The following is a 19460-nucleotide window of genomic DNA, read 5'->3' as shown; positions in this document are numbered from 1 at the left end:
CTGTATCATCTTATTTTCCCACAAAGGAGATTATTTAGCAAAGTGAAAGGTCTAGCTCACAAACAGGCATTTTAAGGATTTCATTTCTTTTGCTTCCTTGAAAGCAAACCCAAAAATATTGTATATGGGCATGCCTCGCATTTACGACTGATGTCCATCAGCTACTTCCAAGGATCCTGTTTTCATGATAATGTGTACTACTTAGTGTAAGAGCTTTATTGTTTAAACCAGCTACTTTGTAAAGCCCAGCTTTACCCAGAATTTACCCAGCATATTTTAAACTTTTATTACAGTAATTCATAAGAGTTGATTTCCAGACGGCAAAGAACTTAGACTAATTCTGCTCCTCTCCTCCGTGAAGGAAAAGCCATACAAATTGAGTAAGAAGCTGTAAGGAAATTTTTTTGTAGGAGAGGATGGTGTGAGAAGAGCCAACTTAATTAACATTTTGGTTCTTAGCTTTATTGAGGAGATATTTAAACACAAGTTTTCAATGGAGACATCACCACAACACAAATCCAAATCAGCTCAGTTCTGAAAACAGGCATCCTTAAACTGAGAAACCCTGACTGCATCTAGGAGTTCCCATGATATCTGCATAGGAGCCAGAATTTGTTTTGCTCTCTTGCCTATCAGAGGCTGAGGCATTAAAAATTTCAAATCAAACCAATAATCTCCAAAACACAAATGTATACAAGAGGTCATGAACTGTTTCATTTTTTAATGAAAACATACTATGTCTTTTAATACATTTTTACTTAATGCTTTGCTGCTTCAGATAGTCTTATGTTTTACATCTACAGCAGGTTCTAGATGGGGTTTTTTTGTCACATAAATTTGAGCAAAGTTTGTAGCACTTCTGATTTTGTTCAGATTTAAAGAGAGTTCTGCATTAAAAGAGGTGTTACAGAGAATTTATCTCCCTTTTCTGATGAAATATTCACCGCTCTCTAATTTCATTCAATGCTTTCTCAATATCTCTGTTTTGATCCTTGCAATGCTGCCTATGAAAGGGCTACAGCCCAGATGTGGGGATTCTAAATCTGGGGTCAGGGAAGCAGATTGTTTCAGAAGTACCTCTTGTGACTGAAGCCTAAACAGCTTGTGATGCTGCTATACTGCGAGTTTGCTTAGCTTCCCTATTTTATTTGTTTGATTTTGTTCTGTTGTGGGGTTTCTCGGGGGGGGGGGGGGGGGGTGTGCTATTTATTTTTATTACGATGGGTTACATGTTAGCATCCCATAATCACTCCATCTGACTTCCATGTTTAAAAGAAGCTTTGGCTCACTCTTTTTAGCTAGTCTTAATAAGATTTCTCCCTTTGGTCTGCACATTAATGCCCATAGGGCTTGAGCATGTGCATTAAGAGAATATGTCTCTTGGAGTGAGTCATCTGTGGCAGGCAGCCTTTGTCATACAGTGAGAGGAACTTTTAATGCCGTCTTTATTTTGTATGGCTGTCAAACCTCTTCAGACCTTGTTTGTTCCATCTTCATCTCCTTGACATGGTCTTTCTGTCACCTTCCCATAATTTCAGCATGCTTCACAGACAGCACATACAAGGAGAAAAGAGGGGAGGTACAAGGTATATTGAGGAACACATTCTGCACCCCTTGTGATGAGTTTTGTATTTCAGTGAATGCAGATACCATTATGGCTAGGGTTCCTGAGAACCGGTAATCGGTGTGCAGATGACAGTCTTGCATCGCTCTTTGTTTGGATGACAATCAGAGGGCTTTGTGTGTAGTTTAATGGCATGTTGTTTTATTTCTCTCAGGCTCAGATCACAGTGAATGGGAACTCTGGCACTGCTGCCAGCCCAGTGAGTTACTTTCAAAGGCCTTTTTCCCCTTCTTCAGCTTACCCTCCACCAGCTTCACTCAATTCCAACATTGTTATCATGCAGCATGGCAGGATGATGGGTAAGCCTCACACAGAATGTTTGCTTTATACATTATGCAACATATTCCAATTCACATGGCAAAGACTGCAAACAATTGCAGAGTGCTTCACATCCATAATAAAGGTATTGTCTATTCATCTACCTTGGGAAGTAAATGCAAATAAATAATAGCGTTTATTGTTAGATACAGTAGTGATCCTGAACTGGAGTTACTGTTAAGTTTTATTACGTATGTATGTGAGAGTGACCTCTTGCCACCTTTCTACTAGCTTTATCGAGTAAAGAGCGTATATCAAAATAGCTCAGCCTATGCAGCCCCTTCAGATTTTGCCTCCTTTAAGAAATCGAGGGCCAACTTTGTACATTGATTTTCCCCACAACTTCCGTAATCTTCAGTAGCAATGGTGCCAACAACAGGAGGGGCTTTGAGCTTTTAAACACCTAAAGTTATGTCAGTCTGTAATTACTGTATGTATTTTTATAGGGCATTGGTTGGGTTTTTTTGAAGATGCATGATCAGCCTTAGAAGGGTTCTTTGCTGGTATAACCCGGTTTGCCAGAACAATCATTTGCTTGCTGCTTTTTTCGACCAGTGTTTTGCATATTCAGATCAGACTATACAGGCGAATAATTTGAATGTGATCCCAGAGCTTATTTTTTTGGTTTGTGTGTGGGGAAATAAGGTGACAGTCTCACTCTGAGACTTATGGCTTACACAAATGCTGCTATCCCTATCATAGCAATAAATACAAAAACTGAACACATGGGTTTCTCCACATCCCAGAATTCTAGGTTCTTTGATTGCTTATAGTTTGCTGATCTAAAGACCTACTAATTCTGTAGGTCTTTAGAAATAAGTAACGTGTTTTCCCATAACTTTTACTCATGTATGATGCTGAAGTTCTGTGCTCCACAGTAACAGCCTGATGTAACTCTCCTTGCTTGTGTAAAAGTCCCACTGATGAACTTAGTTCAAGGCCTATGAAGAATGAAGGATCAAATCCAAAATGTTTTCTAAATTTAACATCATGCATTTTGGAAAAAAGGCCCAAATATTCAGCTGTTTGCCAAGCAGAGTTGCCCCTCGCCATATATGTGTAGCACTGGATTATTTACAGGATTTCAAACTTGAGTCAGCAGCTGAAACAGCCATGCCAAATCCAGTTCTCTGCAGTAGGAGTGAGCAAAAATATTCCAATTAAAGTTAGAGCTTTCAGTCAGTAGAGCTGCTTTTGCTGATTTACATTACGTTCAAGTATTTTGCTTCAGAAGAATCAACGCATGTTAATGTGAAAGGCAATTGTAATCCTCCCCAGTAGTGTTAGAATTTATTTTTATTCCCTGCGTTCATTTATCCTGCAGTGGAAATGTCTCACAAGCACTGTACCTGCTCTAGCGAAAAAAAAAGCTTTGTTATAGCAGCCCACTAATCTACTGAAACATGCTCCCTAAAGGAGTAGGGCTCTCTTTCCTGCATATAGGAAAGAAGTACATTATCTGCAGCAGTACAAACTTCCACATGACACATCCCAGCAGTGAGATGGTTTTTGTTAAATAAACTACTCTGAATGTTAGAGGGAAATGGTAATAATGACATGCGAACTTCAGTATACAGGAAGAGGGCGGGGGGTAGAAATATTGCAAGTCACCACAAACCAGTAGCAGCCTGCATGGATCACCAGTAAGTGCTGTAGATGGATCATCAGATTGCTTCCCAGGTGCCAAGTTACTATCATCCACTATGTGGAGGCTCTTAAGCATACCAACATAACTTGAAGAGATGAAAATTGCATGTCTGAATTAATTTTAAAAATACTCAAGCAGCAAAGCTTAGCACTCCTAAACATATATCACATAAATTTTTGTGGAGGGCTGTTTGGAATCTAGTGCTGTGCTTATAGAACAGCAGTTTTCTATAGTTTGCTAGACTTGGCAGGGGGAGAAGTTTTGAAATTGTATCCCTAATTTCAAGCATAGGAGAGGTGCAAGAGTTTGATTTGTAAGAAGGCGGCTGCCACTTTCTCAGATTTTGCTGGATTTTTGGAGGGTTTTTTCTTTCTTTTTTTTGAGTGAGTAAGATACTGGGAAAAAGTACCTCTGATCTAAGATGACCTGAGTTTAATTGCTTGTCTGGTCCTTAAATAAGTTTATAACGTAACATTAAGTAGGGCAAAGCCTCAGCTCAGATGAACTTTTTTTTAATCATTGTATGTGTATATGGGTAAGATTGTCGTCAGTCTTTGTACAGCATAATGAAATGGGGAAGCGTGATCCAACTGCCAAGTATGATTATTGTAAAGTTATACAATATTCTGTCATGTTGTCTTTACAGAGTCCGCAGAGACATACTCACAGCATGTTGAGACTGTTGGCAGTACCACCACCACCAGTACAATACCAATCTGTAGGTCCTCAGAAGAAGAAAAAAAAATTACAGTCATTAAAGCTCCACATTATGCAGGGATTGGCCCAGTGGATGAATCTGGAATCCCTACAGCAATTAGAACGGTAGGAAATTCTGGGAATCTGTGTATGAGCTCATACAATGAATTGATTGTTAGTAATGCATTCTTCTAGTCTTATATAATGTGGAATACAGTGTGCGTAATCAGCGAGCTCATGAATATAATATTGTGTGCTGACGGAAAAGGAGAATGCTGATGGAAGCATAATTGGGCAACCTCATGTTTCTAGTTTTAATTAGAAGTAGCCAAAAATTTGTGTCTCCGTCTTGCTTCTCTTGTAGTTCTTGCCTTTTGGAGATAGGTATTAATTGCATTGTTTTGTTATTTCTAAAATAAACTTTAGACATACTCTATATATGCATGCAAGTATACATATACATGTGTGTGTGTGTATAAAATTCTCATGCTTCTGTGTTTTGGGGGGCAATGGTTCTCATGTCATCAGGGTAGTGTAGAAATTAATAGTTTTGTTCTGATAATAATCTAAGTGGCTAGCATTTTGGTGGAGGCGCAATGTATAATCACTGTGCCATTTAAACGAGCAGCATGGAAGCCCCCTCATTGTGCCTAGCCCAGTTTTGATCATCTGGCACTAGTTACTGCTTGAGCGGTCCCAGGATGTCGAACTGAGAAGTTTTGTTTTCAACTATGCTGAAGCATTCTTTCCACTCTGCTGTCAGGGCAGCCTCTTCTGGCTGGTCCTGAGAGCACAGTGGCAGCTGCAGTAGGTCTGGGGAGGAGTGCTTACTGCCCTTCCCAGCCAGAGAAGTGCTGTGCTAGACGGAGAAAGAGTAAGAAGAGTGGGAGCCACGATGAAAGCAGCAGAGCCCTTGCAGGTGAAGTCTTTTTGAGGTGCAAGGATGTAGCAGCTGTTGGATGCACCCTCTCTGCCAATACTGACATAGGGGGTTGTGTTGCGTTGCCAAGAACTACTTCAATGGATTGAAAAATTGGGGGGGAAATCAGGAATTGATGGAGAAAAGCAATAGGAAAAAAATCAGAATAAGTGGTAAGATGGGAACAATTTTTATAAGAATGGGGGGAAACTGGCATTTCTTGCTTTATTTTTGGTAGTAAAAGTAATGCAGTCAGAATCTTGTAAAAATAAAAATCCTTTGCAACAGTGCACTAGCTTCCTACCCCCTTTTTAAGTAAATAGTCCCTATGCTTTATATAAGATAATTATTTTTGTTCTTTTTTAATAGCAGATTGATCTAAGAGGGTGTATATCAGTTATATAAGATTGTACCAGAAATCTCCCCTCGTGTCCTTAACAGAGTTGGCAAAGTGCCAACCTGTATTTAACTTGCAGATTGTGTGGTCTGAGTCTCTCATAGACTTTCTCCTAAAAGCATAACTTAATTTGAGTTAGGACATTCTTCAGCTGGATTTGCTCTGGTTTTTGTTATGTTTCCATTTCAAACTATCTTAGAGCTTGTAAACTTAGTATTGTAGAAGTGATTTGCACAATGAGGTATGAGCTAAAAGATTATGCTACCACATGTGTGTGAGTGTGTGTCTCGTGCCACTTTGTGTTCTTAGGGGTTACTTAGCTGGAAGTAAGATTGTTTTCAAGTTATTTGAGATCACATTTTAAATGTGGATGAATATATTTGAGCCCTGTATACCCCAGTCATGTAAGAACATTTTTACACCTCTCAGAAGTGCAATACTATGCAAAATCGTGCAAAAATGTTGTAACTGCATTTCCCACAAACAGTAGAAGGTAGGATGTATCACTCGCTCTTTCTCCAAGGTCAGTGAGCAATCCAAATAGGAATCTTCTCCCATAAAATGCCGCTTCACTCCATCTGGAGAGCAAGAGAGAAGTTTTCACATTAGTTAATTTTATTGCTGCATGCAAGGTTTAAAAGTTTCCTATTCTTCCATCTTTATGAAAATTGTGACAATCTATCAAAAAATCAGTAAATGCAGGTTCATGGGTGATGGGTTACATACACACTGTGCTCCAAAACGCTATGCTGTTCAAAGGTAAGCATGTAAATCAGAACGTGGGAGTATCTGTATTCCAGATTTGGAGGGCTTTCAGGAGTAGGGAGATTTTCAAGCTGTGATTATCTCCTCCAAGTCTGTCTTTACTCTCAGAATGTGGTTTGTGACAGCTGTTTAGCCAAGGAAATCACAGTGATGTTCTCTTTCTATTCCTGCAAACCCTCTCTGTCCAAAGCTGCTCAAAGGGGAAGGATTCCTATAAAGCTTTCTCATCTCTCAGAACCTTGATCCCATGTTGGCATGTTCCCTCCATACCATTTCAGCTCCTCCCAGCTCTGGGAAGTGCAATTCTGAAGCCTGAAAATTCAGATCATTGTTAAGTGCTGCCACCATGCCAAGCCCTGCCCCAAAGACCTTGAAATTCCACGGCATTAAAAATGAAGTCTTTGGAAAAGAGAGGACAAAATGGTGTTCACTCAGAAAAACATTCAGTAAAATAGCACCACCAGACTTCACCACTATGACAGGATCCTAGGAAAGGAATAAACATACTCATGGAAAGCAGTATGACTGCAAACGCAGAAGGTCCACTGAAAGTCTTAAATGCCTGCTTTAGTTGCGTAATTTCTGATGGATTATAGGAATACTGCAATGATTATGGATTTTCCTAAGTACCAACTGCAGGTACTACTTCTGTCCTCTCTACATGCTGTTTGGCTGATTGTTCACATATGATGATACCACATTCCAACATTTAATTGAAACAACTACAATGTATGCAAAGCAGGATGGCATCTGAATGGCCTGGTACATTGTGAATGCTGCTAATTCCTCAAACAAAGATTGGTATGTAGGATTAGTGATTATAAATTGAGTAAATGCATTTTTTAGTTAATTTATTCCTTAACTAATCCTATCTGGCTTATAATGTAAAGGCAAATTACTGGCTGAGGTTTTAAACCCCAAGGTGAGGAGGGAGATGATAAGAGAAAAACATTCAAATGTCCAGAAAGATGTTGGGAGGCTGCCTTCTCTGGTTACCTGGGAGCTTATCCATACCTGATCTCTAAGTGGAAGCCTCCTGTGGATTTGTGGAGGACCTGACTGATTGGGAGGACCTGGCAAAGTGGTATCTGTGCGCCTTTGTCCCTTGCCAAAGAGTAGGGTCATAGCAATTTACAATTTATTCACCTATCACTGATTCGAGCTCTGTTGGAAGACCCTTCTTGGCCTAATAGAATTAGAAAGGCAGTTGCACTATCATGGGACCATTGCAGGTTTCTGCTGCTGTGGAAATGAGTACCACCACAGAGGTTATGCACATCAACATGAATTCCTTGAGACCTTCTGGACCTCCTTGTAAACTTTTGAATATATATTAGAGCACCAAACCAACATAATTGTTTCAAATCCAGCTGAATTATTCTCACCAGTGTTTCACAAATACAGATGTTTCATACCTTTAGGGAAACAATGTTAAATCACAAAAGTGTGATTCACCAAAGATGACATGGTGCCAGGAGAACACACTCAGATCTGTAGAGCTGAATTCGTGGATTTTCACTTTTTCATGGTGAAGAGGGGTGGGCAGAGTGTTTGCAGATTTAGTACTAGCTAATGCAAGATAGTGCACATTAAGACTAATGCATTAAAAATTGCTTTTGTGACTACAGTGGAAGGAGCAAAATTTTTAGGACCTAAGAAGAGCAATACTGAAAACATGTTTGCCTTTGTGTTCTCTCCTTTTCTGAAATATTATCATCGTATCTCAAAGAAAATGGCAACAAAAGAGAAAACAAAAAGAGATAAAAAGAAGCACAAGCAAATGTTGATATGACTAGAGTTCAGGAACTTTGGGACTGCTTAGTTTACAAAAGCAGGGATAAATACAATTTAATGAGTGGTCTCTATTGAAAGGTCTCTTTATTGAAAGGTCTGTCTATTGAAAGGTCTGTTGTATTCAGTTTTCTCAAAATAGTAAAATAAAATTAATTTGCTTGGAAAGGGAATTTAAAACTGATGAAAGAAAATGCCATTTGTTCACAATCCAAATATTAGCTGTTAAATATAGTGTTGTCTTAACTCGTTTCTCGGTAGTACTCAAAAGCTTTTTTTCCATTATTTTACGATTACATTTTGAAGATAATCTATGTTGGAAATTGCCAGGAGTTCAAAAGAAGCTTTTCTGACACTCTCGTAGTTGCTGAGGTGTTTGTATTTTACTGTAAAGTACCTAACATTTGTCGTGGTCAAATATAGGGCACTAAGAAGATAAACTCTTGATCTGGCACTAATTCCTATGTTCCTAACCACTGTACCCTCCAAGATCAGACTCCAAAACTGACTCAGTCTTCAGTGTCTTCCAGAACTTGTTATAGGAATTCCTAGATGAAAAGCATAAATACACCATTTGAAGTAGATGGTGTGAAAATGATTATATTTAAAAGGGAACAAACTGTAACAGTCTTTGTGTCCAGAATAACCTGACCTGATCTGTATACACAAGGGTTTTGTTGGGTGGAGGTTTTGTTGGTGGTGGTGGTTTTAATTGTTAAAAATTGTGTTTTATTTAGACAGTTGACAGGCCAAAGGATTGGTACAAGACAATGTTCAAGCAAATCCATATGGTTCATAAGCCTGGTAAGTGTGCTTTTGTCATGGCTGGGCAGTTCTCAGTGGCATTAAAAAATGCACTTTTCTGCATTTTGATTGTCTGCTATGTGAAAACACAAGTGTTCACCAAGTGTCAGATAATGAATCAAAGCAAATGGGTTAATTTGAATTTACTGCAGAGAGAGCTATTTTCCTCTGCCAAAGGCTCAAGATTTCTAATGCATTTATTACTAAAACAAAACGAAAATGAAAGTGATTAGGATACCAGTATGATTCCAAGTCACTGGGAGCTCAGTGAAGTGATCCCCATCTCCAGTTTGAAGGATGAGAAATTGGCTGCTGTAAATCTACCATACCAGCTTTCTTTTGGAGAGCTCCTATGTTAGAACAGAACAGCTGAATATAAAATGTAAGCAGGAAAATTTCGGTTTACAAGATCTGTTTTGAACACTAGTCACATAGTAGGTATTTGAGGTTGCTTTTTGTGATCAGAAGAACTTAATAGTCTCTAGTAGAGAGGAGCTAACTAAAGGAAGAGCTTGAGGAAGTGAGAAGAACTGACAGAAAGCTGCAATTTGCAAATCAGTGCTAACCGGTAAGTACACTATATAGGTGACATGACCAGAAGACACCCTTTTACTAGTAATATGGTTAAATTAGCCCATGGTAAGTATAATGGGACAAGAGTCTTCAGAAAGTACCTGTGTGATGAGGAAAAGAAATACAGAGCGTGACTGCCTACCGAGCTGCTGTTTCTATTTGCATAAACAAATCTGCATTGCTGTGATAGACCGGCTTGTATTGTACTATTGTAACATGTATTTCTTTTTGTAGATGACGACACAGACTTGTATAATACTCCATATGCATACAGTACTGGTAGGAATTATTCCCTCACTTCAAAATGAGTCTTTTGTTATTGTCAGCAAGTAACAGGAGTAGTTAACTATTCATGCTTGCTTTTATAATGCTTACATAAACACCTTTTATCGTCTTGTTTGATCCCGGTGTTTTTTCATGCCTTTTTTCCCAAATAAAACAGTTTAATTTTGATTTCATTCTTACCACAGAAATGAATTGCAGCTGTGTGCCTCTTACTGCAGATGGGGTACAGTGTAATACTATAGTTTCTTGATTACACTGCATTTATTTTCACTAGTGATTGTGAGTAACGCAGCCTTTCCTCATCAAAATGGAAAGGGAACTACTGTGCGAAAGTGCAAATGCTCATTACTAACATGGGAAGACAAAAAGGTTGTACTGAAAACAACTTTTAAGATGTGCAGTATGAGTGTCTAATAAAGATGATTCTGGTTTATGAGCTTTTCATTTTTTGCTGTAGGCACAGCTGTTGACATTATTTGGCTGCAAGAAAGACATTTATCTAAGATATGTAATTGTTGTGTCTTTCAGAAGATTATAACCATGTGGTAAAATTATTTACAAAAACAAAAATGAAAGTGGGAGTGGACTATATGTGCAAAAACCCCCATAGTGCCTTGTGCAGAAAGACCATTAAAATTCTTCATTTTAGTGTTCGATGCATTCAGTGTACTCTCAAACTGCCTTTTCTTGTTTTGTTGAGAGCTTTTGTTGTGGGTCAGTTGTTTGAGATCTGTTTGGATTCTTGTGATCCTCTTAAAGTTACACTATTGCCTAATTGTCTCAAACTAACAGTAATTATTAAAACAATGGGAAAAAATGTGCATTTCCTGCCTCTTCGTTCTGAACATAGAACTGAGAGGCAGGATGAGCCTGAGGAGTAATTACAGGCTGTCATTAACAGCTCTGATGGATATATCCATCACGGCTGTTAATGAATTATTAATTAACATTTAAATTAATCATTAATTTGTTTTAACTATACTGCACTTTATCTGCGTGTTTGTAGATTTATATAGAAATATAATACAAATAGTCTAATGAGCTACATAGTATACAGCAGTGTACTTTCAAAAATGTATTTACACACTTTCGTAACCTTGCACCTTTATTGAGTAACAGTGGGTTCTTGTAGCATTCCGTGTTGTGTTTTATTAAAGCTCATTTTGATGCTTTGACTATTTCTGGTTCTGTTTTATATTAGGTTCCTACAGTCCATCCTTCTCTGCTCAGGCACACCCAGCTGCAAAGACACAGACATACAGACCATTGTCTAAAAGCGCTTCTGACAGTAGCTCCGATGCCTTTAAGGTCTCATCCCCTTTACCACCTCCACATGTGCCACCTCCGGTACCACCACATCGTCTGAGGGAAAGGTCTACATCAGAAAAGTAAGTTGCGTGTTTTCAAAAAGTGTTCTTGGTATGTACAGTCATCCAGTTACAGGGCATCACAAAGGATAAAATAGAAGGTGAAGAACAATAGGACTTCAAGGGCTATATTCAAGGGACAGTCCAATAACAGGGGTAATCTTCATCACTAATGTGGGCATCACACGTACTGCTGCTGTTTCTTCAACGTGCTAAAGAAGAGCTTATTCTTACAAGTAATACCAGCATGAGCATTTAAGATTTTCATTACCAGGATTGTCCTGTTTATTGTATTTCAGAGCAATCCATGCTCTAGCAGCTATCTCGAATAGTTAGTCTCTGAGTAGGAAAAGCTATTTATGGTATCCAGTGGAAAAGAGAAGGGATTTAAAAGATGCTGGAAACTGAAATTCAAGAGCAAAACCGTAAGAGTGCAGCAGTCAACCCACTTTCCTCAGATCTCAGAAGTGCTTTATATCCCCATTTTTTCAACTTCCATCTCCATTTTGGTAGACCAAGAAGGTATTTACAGATTTCTCATGGTTTTCCAGCTTCAGACTTGCTGTGCAAAACCAGGTCCCAGTGGCTAGAGTCCAGTATGGAAAACATTAGGAATAATTCAGGAAATAAATGCTTATCCTTCTGATAAAACCATGCAAAGTGCCATACACACAAACTCTATAGACTTTCGGCATAACTGCACCTACTAACTCAAGCAAAAATCTTTCTCTTTAGCATTTACGTTCACGAATATAACATGTTAATATAATACCATGTTATTATACATTTATATATATGTGTGTATATATTAAATATATGGTGGGGGTTTTTCTCCATTAGCGGCTACAAACGCATCTTTTTTTGGTTACATTCAAGCAACAAAACAGAATTTGCCCATTTTTTTAGCTTGTACGTTGTAAACATTTTTATATGTAGAAATTTAATTAAACAGTTTCAAATAATTCGCTGTCTGAATAAAACAGTATGAGGAAATTCCATACTAAGTGCTTAGACTATGAGTTGTAAGTAGTGGCAATGCAGCAGATACACATACTGCAGAAAATAAGATTGCTTGACAATTACTGATTTTTGGCTACTCCCGTTGCTGAGGGCAAGTTGTCAAGAGGAAATGCTAGGGGTTAGAGTTGGGCTGCTTCCCAAACGCTGTGAGGTTTGTATTTTGTTAGCAAGTCATATGGAATTGTAGATTTTGTTAGCAGGGCACCAAAATATGGATCTGCTTAGCTTTGGCCTCTGAAGTTACGTGAGTCACCATCCTGTGCTAGGCCAAATACCTTGGTCACAGAAACTGAGGCTGTTGCAGTTTCTTTTGTCAAGCTTGAAAATAACTGCTTCAGCACTGAATTTGGTTGTTTAGGCTCTCCTTTTATAATCTCATGCATGGTAAGGCAGGCAGTCAAAATCTACGTTCTCCAGCCCAGGGGATGCCAAACACGTTAGTTATGCTTTGCCTGCTGCTGGCAGCTTTAGCTTGTCAATCTTTTCCTGCCATTGGGAGATTCTTTTTTAATTGCCTATAAAGCCTGAGTGTTTAAAATCTCACATAAGAGGCTTAGGTCCACATGTATCACAGTTTTGTAGCTGGGAAGCAAGATACAGTTTGCATTAACAGTTGGGCTCAAAAATATAGTCCATAAGGGATTACAGGCTGAACTGCAAATTAGGTGAACTGAGTGAATCGGAATTTCAGTAGCATCTTTTTTACTTCAGTGACTTGCAGTATAATGCAGCGTTATCAGAACATTTCCATTTTCCTGTTCATTCTCAAAACATACCATCTTTTCTCTCCTGAAACTGGTTTTTTCTTCAGTGAAAACAAACAATAGAGCCATGTAGAACCACTTCCCTTGAAATGTAGGGCATTTTATGGAGGTGTCTGTGTCCCAGAGATTGCACTCACACATGTACTGTAAACAAAAGCTACCCCATAGATTGTTTTAAGGCACATGACATGTGCCTTATTATGTCAGGTCACATCAAACCAAGTCACGTCAGAAGGGCTGAACTGATAGAATTTCGTCTGTGTATGCTCTTTCTTATTGTAAATACAGAGAATAGCTGTTAGGATTTCCCTTTTCCTTTCCCCCATTCTCTGAGTTACTAGTAGGTCATTTCACACAGAGCTAAATAAAAAGATGTGTGAGCTACAGTTTTCCAAATGCAGTGTAGGTGGCAACTACAAAAGCTGCCATGAAAAGGTAGCTCTCATTGTGATAGGAACTAAATAACTGAATAAAATAGTATGAATAGCTATGCTGTAAAGTAGTTATGAATAATAGCATGGTAAATGACTGAAAAAAATACAGTAGTAGGGGTTACTTTTTATTCTTGGCATATCACTATTAAAATGATAGCAAATTTATAGCTGTAGAGAAAATGGATAAATTTCTGTCCCAGAGTCAACTGCCAAATTCTTGTTCTGGTTTACCTGTTTGAATTTCCAAAGAAACAGTATACTGCTTGCAAGGATATTAAGGAGCAGTTCCACTGCTACTATTTAAATCTCAGATCAGAATGAAGAGCATCTATTAGGTTTTCAAACTGTCTTTTAAAATAATTCCTCATTTTTTGTCTCAGAAAATTTTGTAACTTTTTCAACATGAACTTATTATCATATTGTGTGATGACAAAAGTATTTACCACTTGCCTATGTTAAAAACAAGTATGGTAAACTTGCAGTTTGAGAAGGAATCTTATGGTATTTTGACACAGCATGTCAGGGAAGTTTTTAAACTGGTCTACTGGTTATAACAAAAGTATGAGTGAACACATAGGCTGGACATAGCCATAGGCTGGACATAGCCATAGGCTGGAATGGCTTTAAGCTTAAAGAAGGGAGATTTAAATTAGATACAAGGAAGAAATTCTTCACCAAGACATTGGAACAGGTTGCCCAGAGAAGCTGTGGCTGCCCCTTCCCTGGCAGTGTTCAAGGCCAAGTTGGATGGGGCTTTGAGCAACCTGATCTAGTGGGAGGTGTCCCTGTCCATGGCAGGGGGGTTGGAACTAGATGAGCTTTAAGGTCCTTTCCAACCCAAACCATTCTGTGATTCTATGATACGATTCTATGACATCTCTAGTATTTTTCTTAGTACTCTGCCGTACTGAGTCTACCTGCTGTAGATGCGTTAAGATGATACAGTGGTCAAAACATTTGACTGCTAGGCCAGACATTTCACAGCTGAAATCTGGAAAGAGAAACCATGCTGAATTTGTTTGGGTTTGCATGTTTCTCTTGCACAGAGATGTAAAGCAGATGGCAGTGAGAGCAAATTGACTCAATTGCTCCTATTTTTTATTTAGAAATGACTGGGATCCCCCAGACAGAAAGGTAGATACCCGCAAGTTCCGCTCCGAACCAAGAAGTATTTTTGAATATGAGCCAGGAAAATCATCAATCCTTGAACATGAAAGACCGGTAAGACACATAAGTGGAATGGGTAACACAGTAAGACCTTTGGTGAGAGGTCATCGTTTTATTATTTACTACTCCTTATAAATGCTTAGATTAATTTTTAAGGTCCTTTTTCAAATATGACTTTGCAGCAGTCTTTGGTCTTTCCTGATCACTGTGTTGAAAATGGAGGTTTAGCTTATTTGCTGAACATAGATCTTCTGCTATTTCCAAGAAATCAAGCCACTACTGTGCAAATAAGCAGAACTGTGAATTAATGGAAGCTGCTTTTCTAATTGGCATGCATCACCAGCACTCATTTTGAGTAGCACTGACAGCACATATGATGGTTAATTAATGCATTAAAATAAACATACGCAGAAGGAGATTTCGGTCAAGTACTGGTCAAGGTTGCCCAGAGTGGCTGCGGCATATCCATTTCTGGAGGTGTTCAAGACTCACCTGGACACAGCCCTGAGCAACCTGACCTGATTAGACCTGCTTTTAGCCAGAGGTTGAACTAGATGACCTCTGGAGGTCCTTTCCAGCCTCAATTACGCTGTGATTACTCAGTGTACACTAACGTGTAATTAGAAGCCTTTATTTCTGCTTTCTGAATAATGATAGCAATTGTGGAGTTTTTCACGAGCATGTCTGACAGAGCTATGCTTAATGCATGCAAAATTACCATTAACAGAAGACGTCATTTACTGAAAAACACATTCCCTCAGCCTTTCTAATTTACCTTTGTGCTGTCTCAGTACTCTTGTATTTTAGGAAAACAAAGGCATTCGTGTAATCAATACTGGACTGTTATTTGCTTCTGTATTACTGTATTACATGTTTCTTCACAGAATTAATTTTACTAATACAAAATTCATTAAACAGATAATTGAATTCCACATATGTAGTATTTCAACAGTGCGAAACACCTTTACTAAGCACATTTCCCTTGTGGTTCTGTGGTCATTGCAGGAACATAATTGTCATTAACTAGAAAATACTAATCTGTGTTTCTGTAAAATTAAGTTCTTGCAGAACTGACGCATTTTTCAAAGTGGAAATTGGCGCTTTTATAGGAACTGCTAAGTACTCAGTATGCTTAAATGGGACTTAGTATTTATTGTGATGATGAATTTAATTTCATTTAAAAGGTAATGGCATTTGTTCTGAGTGCTTTTTTGATTGCCGCGGCTGCATTATACACAGTGAGGTCATTTACCAGCCTTCTCAGTGCCAAAGAATAACCGCAGTTTCAAGTGAAAAATTAGAAAATTACAGTGATATTGCAAAAATGGCCTCACTTTTCTAACAAATTATATTTTCAACTACTGTAAAGTGAAAAAATCATTCAAATGGAATTGCTGATGAATATGATCACAGGTACATTTTTTCAATTTTAGCAAAGCAATGAAATTTTAAAAAGTGCACTTTGCTGGCTGTGTCTGAATCCTTTTTTTTTTTTAACTTGCTTATGCAGTCTAATTTTGTGCTCCTTGTGTTCACTGAATGGGATGTGGAAGGCAAAGCTCATGACTTCTTAAAGGGTAATCAGCAGAGGAGGCTGAAAGACTTTTCTGTGTGTGTAGGAGAACCTGACATCTGAAAACAATGCATTAATTCCAAATTCAGTTGAAAACTCTTGAATTCTCAACTGTGTCAGTATTGCATGAATTAATTCATCTTGATAATCTCAGAATTTTTTATTACTTTTAATGTCTTAAAAATTGTTCTGATGATAGTGAAAGAAAACAGTAATCAAAATACGGAATATAAGAGTATAGTTCATTAATATTGTAAAAGATGGACATTTATGGCATCTGAACTGCAAATTCTTACCTTATGAGTTTTGCCAGAACAAAAAAAAAAAGTCAAAGGGAGTTTCTCCAACACTTCAAATCTAAAAATTTTTTGCTGAAATGAAATAATTTCCATGTCTACAGGATTGGAGCTTTGATACCAAAATGATCATAACAAAAAAATTTACAGCTACATTATATGATGTTAGGGCAGATGAGGTTTGAAAAGTCAGCATTTCCTTTATTGATGTAGGTTCTACACTGGAACCAGTTGTGATTAATGTGGAGGTTAGAAACACAGGAAGAATGTAATAAAATGAGATTCAATGTAAAACTAACATTTCATGGGAAATGTTATTCAGCAGATATCATTCAACAGGTCAAAAGAATGTAAGAAATAATAAACCTAAAAAAATGACCTAATAATAGACATTAAATGGATAGATTGGTTAGGGATAGATGATTATCTTTGTTATGGATATGTAAAGATGAGTGTAAGTTCAAGCTACAGTATCCTGTAGAAACCTACTGTCATGAAACAGGAAATTAATGCTTTTCCTTCTGTAATTTCAACTTGTAAGAGTATAAAACATCAACAAAAATGGGAGGCTTGAGATTACAACTAAAAGTAAGTGACATTAAGCTGTTGAATAATCTTCCAAGCAATGATGTATCAGCTCCTTTTTTCCTATTTCAATAAGCTCATAAAACATTACCTTTTCTTCTAATATCACAGCACTGATAAAGTGGTACATAAGTTGTTCTGACATATGTTTCTACCTCTAATGTCTGCAAGTCAATAAAACACTCTTCTTTTTCTAATATCATCTGAACCATGGGTTTGTTTCCTAATATAAATGTTTACTTTCAGTGAATAAGTAAATTGTATTGTAATAACTTCATCTTACTCGTATGAATATTAAGTTACATTTTTTATTCTATATTAGTTTGAACCATGTATATGTGAAGTAATTCCTTCATACATGTACATTTCTCTATTTCTGCAGTAAAGCAACTAAGGAAAGATCTGAGTGTTGCTGTTAAAAAAGACTTTGTAAAATTGGTACAAGCAGTAGATGCCTTTATTTTCATGAGGTGTTTTAGACTGAGCATGAAAGTACACATGTGCTAGTCAGATAAAAGTCATCAGGTTAAATTTTTATTCCATATATTTTTTATATATATATTCAGGATACCAGTTCTTCTGCTGAGTTTACATGCAAGAGGATTTCATGATCTGAATCCATTAAAAAACATGACTGTTTTGTCAAATACCAGAAATAGTCTGGGCTTGCACCATGATGCACATCTGTTGATTTGGGGTTTTGGAGGGGTTTTTTACTGTAGTGGAAAATTTGAAATTTTCTTTAGAATATGCAAGTTTTCTGTCAAGCTGGTTACCAGAGTATTGTGCTCCGTGTTAGCCGAGTTACTTCAGTAACACTCTGTCAACTAAAAAAGAATTTCTCAGCGTGTTTTGAAAAGAAATCAGGAATTCTGTGGATAGGTTTGTTTTGAAATGACATTAAAATTATGTCTTCTCATAAAGATATGGAGAGACAAAGTCAATCTGGACTTGGAGCCGGAACAGCTGTAGTCCAAAAAGAGAAAAGGAAAAGCAAAAGGGAACTTCAGAGCTAATAAAATGCCAAAGCCAAATTTACAACAGACATCTCAGTCATCTCCGTCCATTGTTCCAAAGAGGCTTCAGGCAAATGCAGAATACGAATTTGACCATGCAGATCCGTGGTTAGTGGTGAGAAACATGTAACTTAACGGTTTAAATGCCCGCTTTTGATTGAGTGTCTACTTGAGTACATCACAGGCAAAGCTGAATACAGCACTATAGATGTATCTTTTTTTCAATGACATTGTTCTATGCTTGACTGTATTGATGCAGTGCTGTGCTGACCATCTGATGCAAATGCCAAAAAGAGTGAAGTTACTGGTCTTTAGTAGTATATTTTCAACATATAATGAAATGTTACTAAATAACTGGATGAAGGATAGAACATAGGAATGTGACATGGTTCAACTGACAGGTCATAGAAAGGAAATTTACTTACTACTTTTACCTTCTATTCAAGCAGTTTGGGAGATATAAGACCAAGCTCTGTTCACTTTTTAAAGTCTGCTCGAAGGGGAGATAATAGAAAAAGGTCCCTCAGCAAAACTGAATCCGAAAGCTGAGAGAAATCAATTGCCTGCCTATTGATCTTGATAGCACAGGGAATGCAGAGTCCTCTCTAGAACTGCCTGGCAGCAGTGGACTTGCAGGCTTCAGCGCTCAGTTTCTTTTTGTGTGCTGCCCTCTGCCGTTTAAACTATAAATAAAAGTAGAACTTGTGTGCATGGACTTAGCTCTACACACTTTCTTATGCTCTCATTTTATTTGCACACTACTACATGAGAAGAACTCAAAAACTTAGAAACTACATAAAATGCACTACCTCTGATTTTTCTTTACAAGCAGAAAATCGGGGGGGTTTAAGCTTTCAGCTAATTGCAAGAGAATTTCCAGATTAAGAGGGAGCCAGCTCCCATTCTCACGTTTATCTCCTTGGCTAGCTGGGTGGAAAAACATCTGTTCTGATGGCGTGCTCTGGCTCCCTACAATATGGAGCAACAGTCTGTTGATACGTAGTTGTGCAGCTACTGTTACCCAGGGGACCTTGAGGCTCACAGGGCTGAATACCCTACCCAAGCAAGTAATGTCAGTAAGCCTGGCTTTGTAGTGCGAACAGCTCCACAACTTCAATGCCACATGCATTAGAAGGGATTTAGTAATTTCTTTTATGATGTAGATGTAATTTCTTTTATGTAGATGTACCCAATTATTGATATTAACATCTCTGTGAAAATTAATTCACTGGTATAATAATACAGATGGAAACTTACTTACCACAAATATTTTAACATATTGTTCGGAAAAATTATAAAAAAGCAGTTGTTTGTTTAGTTCTGTCCTCTCAGAGCATCCAGATCTAAATTGTGGGTGTTTTTTAGGTTTCTTTTTGAAGTAAGCAAAAACTTCTGAATACACCAAGCATTCTGTGTAA

The 19460-nt window shown here is 37.8% G+C and overlaps 1 protein-coding gene and 1 long non-coding RNA gene across 21 annotated transcripts in view; one reads left to right on the top strand and one right to left on the bottom strand.

Moving 5' to 3' along the window:
- Nucleotides 1-19460, top strand: part of SORBS2 (sorbin and SH3 domain containing 2) — a 214055-nt gene that overhangs the window by 159291 nt on the left and 35304 nt on the right. For 15 of the 20 annotated variants that reach the window (XM_065695811.1, XM_065695833.1, XM_065695821.1 and 12 more), the window contains 6 exons: nucleotides 1779-1923; nucleotides 4237-4412; nucleotides 8896-8962; nucleotides 9770-9814; nucleotides 11022-11208; nucleotides 14512-14626. In XM_065695811.1, the coding sequence (XP_065551883.1) occupies nucleotides 1779-1923; nucleotides 4237-4412; nucleotides 8896-8962; nucleotides 9770-9814; nucleotides 11022-11208; nucleotides 14512-14626 (735 nt within the window). Of the gene's footprint in view, nucleotides 1-1778; nucleotides 1924-4236; nucleotides 4413-4977; nucleotides 5206-8895; nucleotides 8963-9769; nucleotides 9815-11021; nucleotides 11209-14511; nucleotides 14627-19460 lie in introns of those variants that run through there. The other 5 variants (XM_065695880.1, XM_065695935.1, XM_065695960.1 and 2 more) reach the window with 4 other exon arrangements.
- LOC136022555 (uncharacterized) overlaps nucleotides 6103-19460 on the bottom strand; it is a 71327-nt gene continuing 57969 nt past the window's right edge. Inside the window, exon 5 of the long non-coding RNA XR_010616205.1 lies at nucleotides 6103-6180. This is a non-coding gene — a long non-coding RNA (uncharacterized LOC136022555). The remainder of the gene's footprint in view (nucleotides 6181-19460) is intronic.

This window comes from Lathamus discolor, chromosome 1 (genome assembly GCF_037157495.1).
Source record: "Lathamus discolor isolate bLatDis1 chromosome 1, bLatDis1.hap1, whole genome shotgun sequence".
NCBI lineage: Eukaryota > Metazoa > Chordata > Aves > Psittaciformes > Psittacidae > Lathamus > Lathamus discolor.
This window is presented reverse-complemented; position numbering and strand designations above follow the sequence as displayed.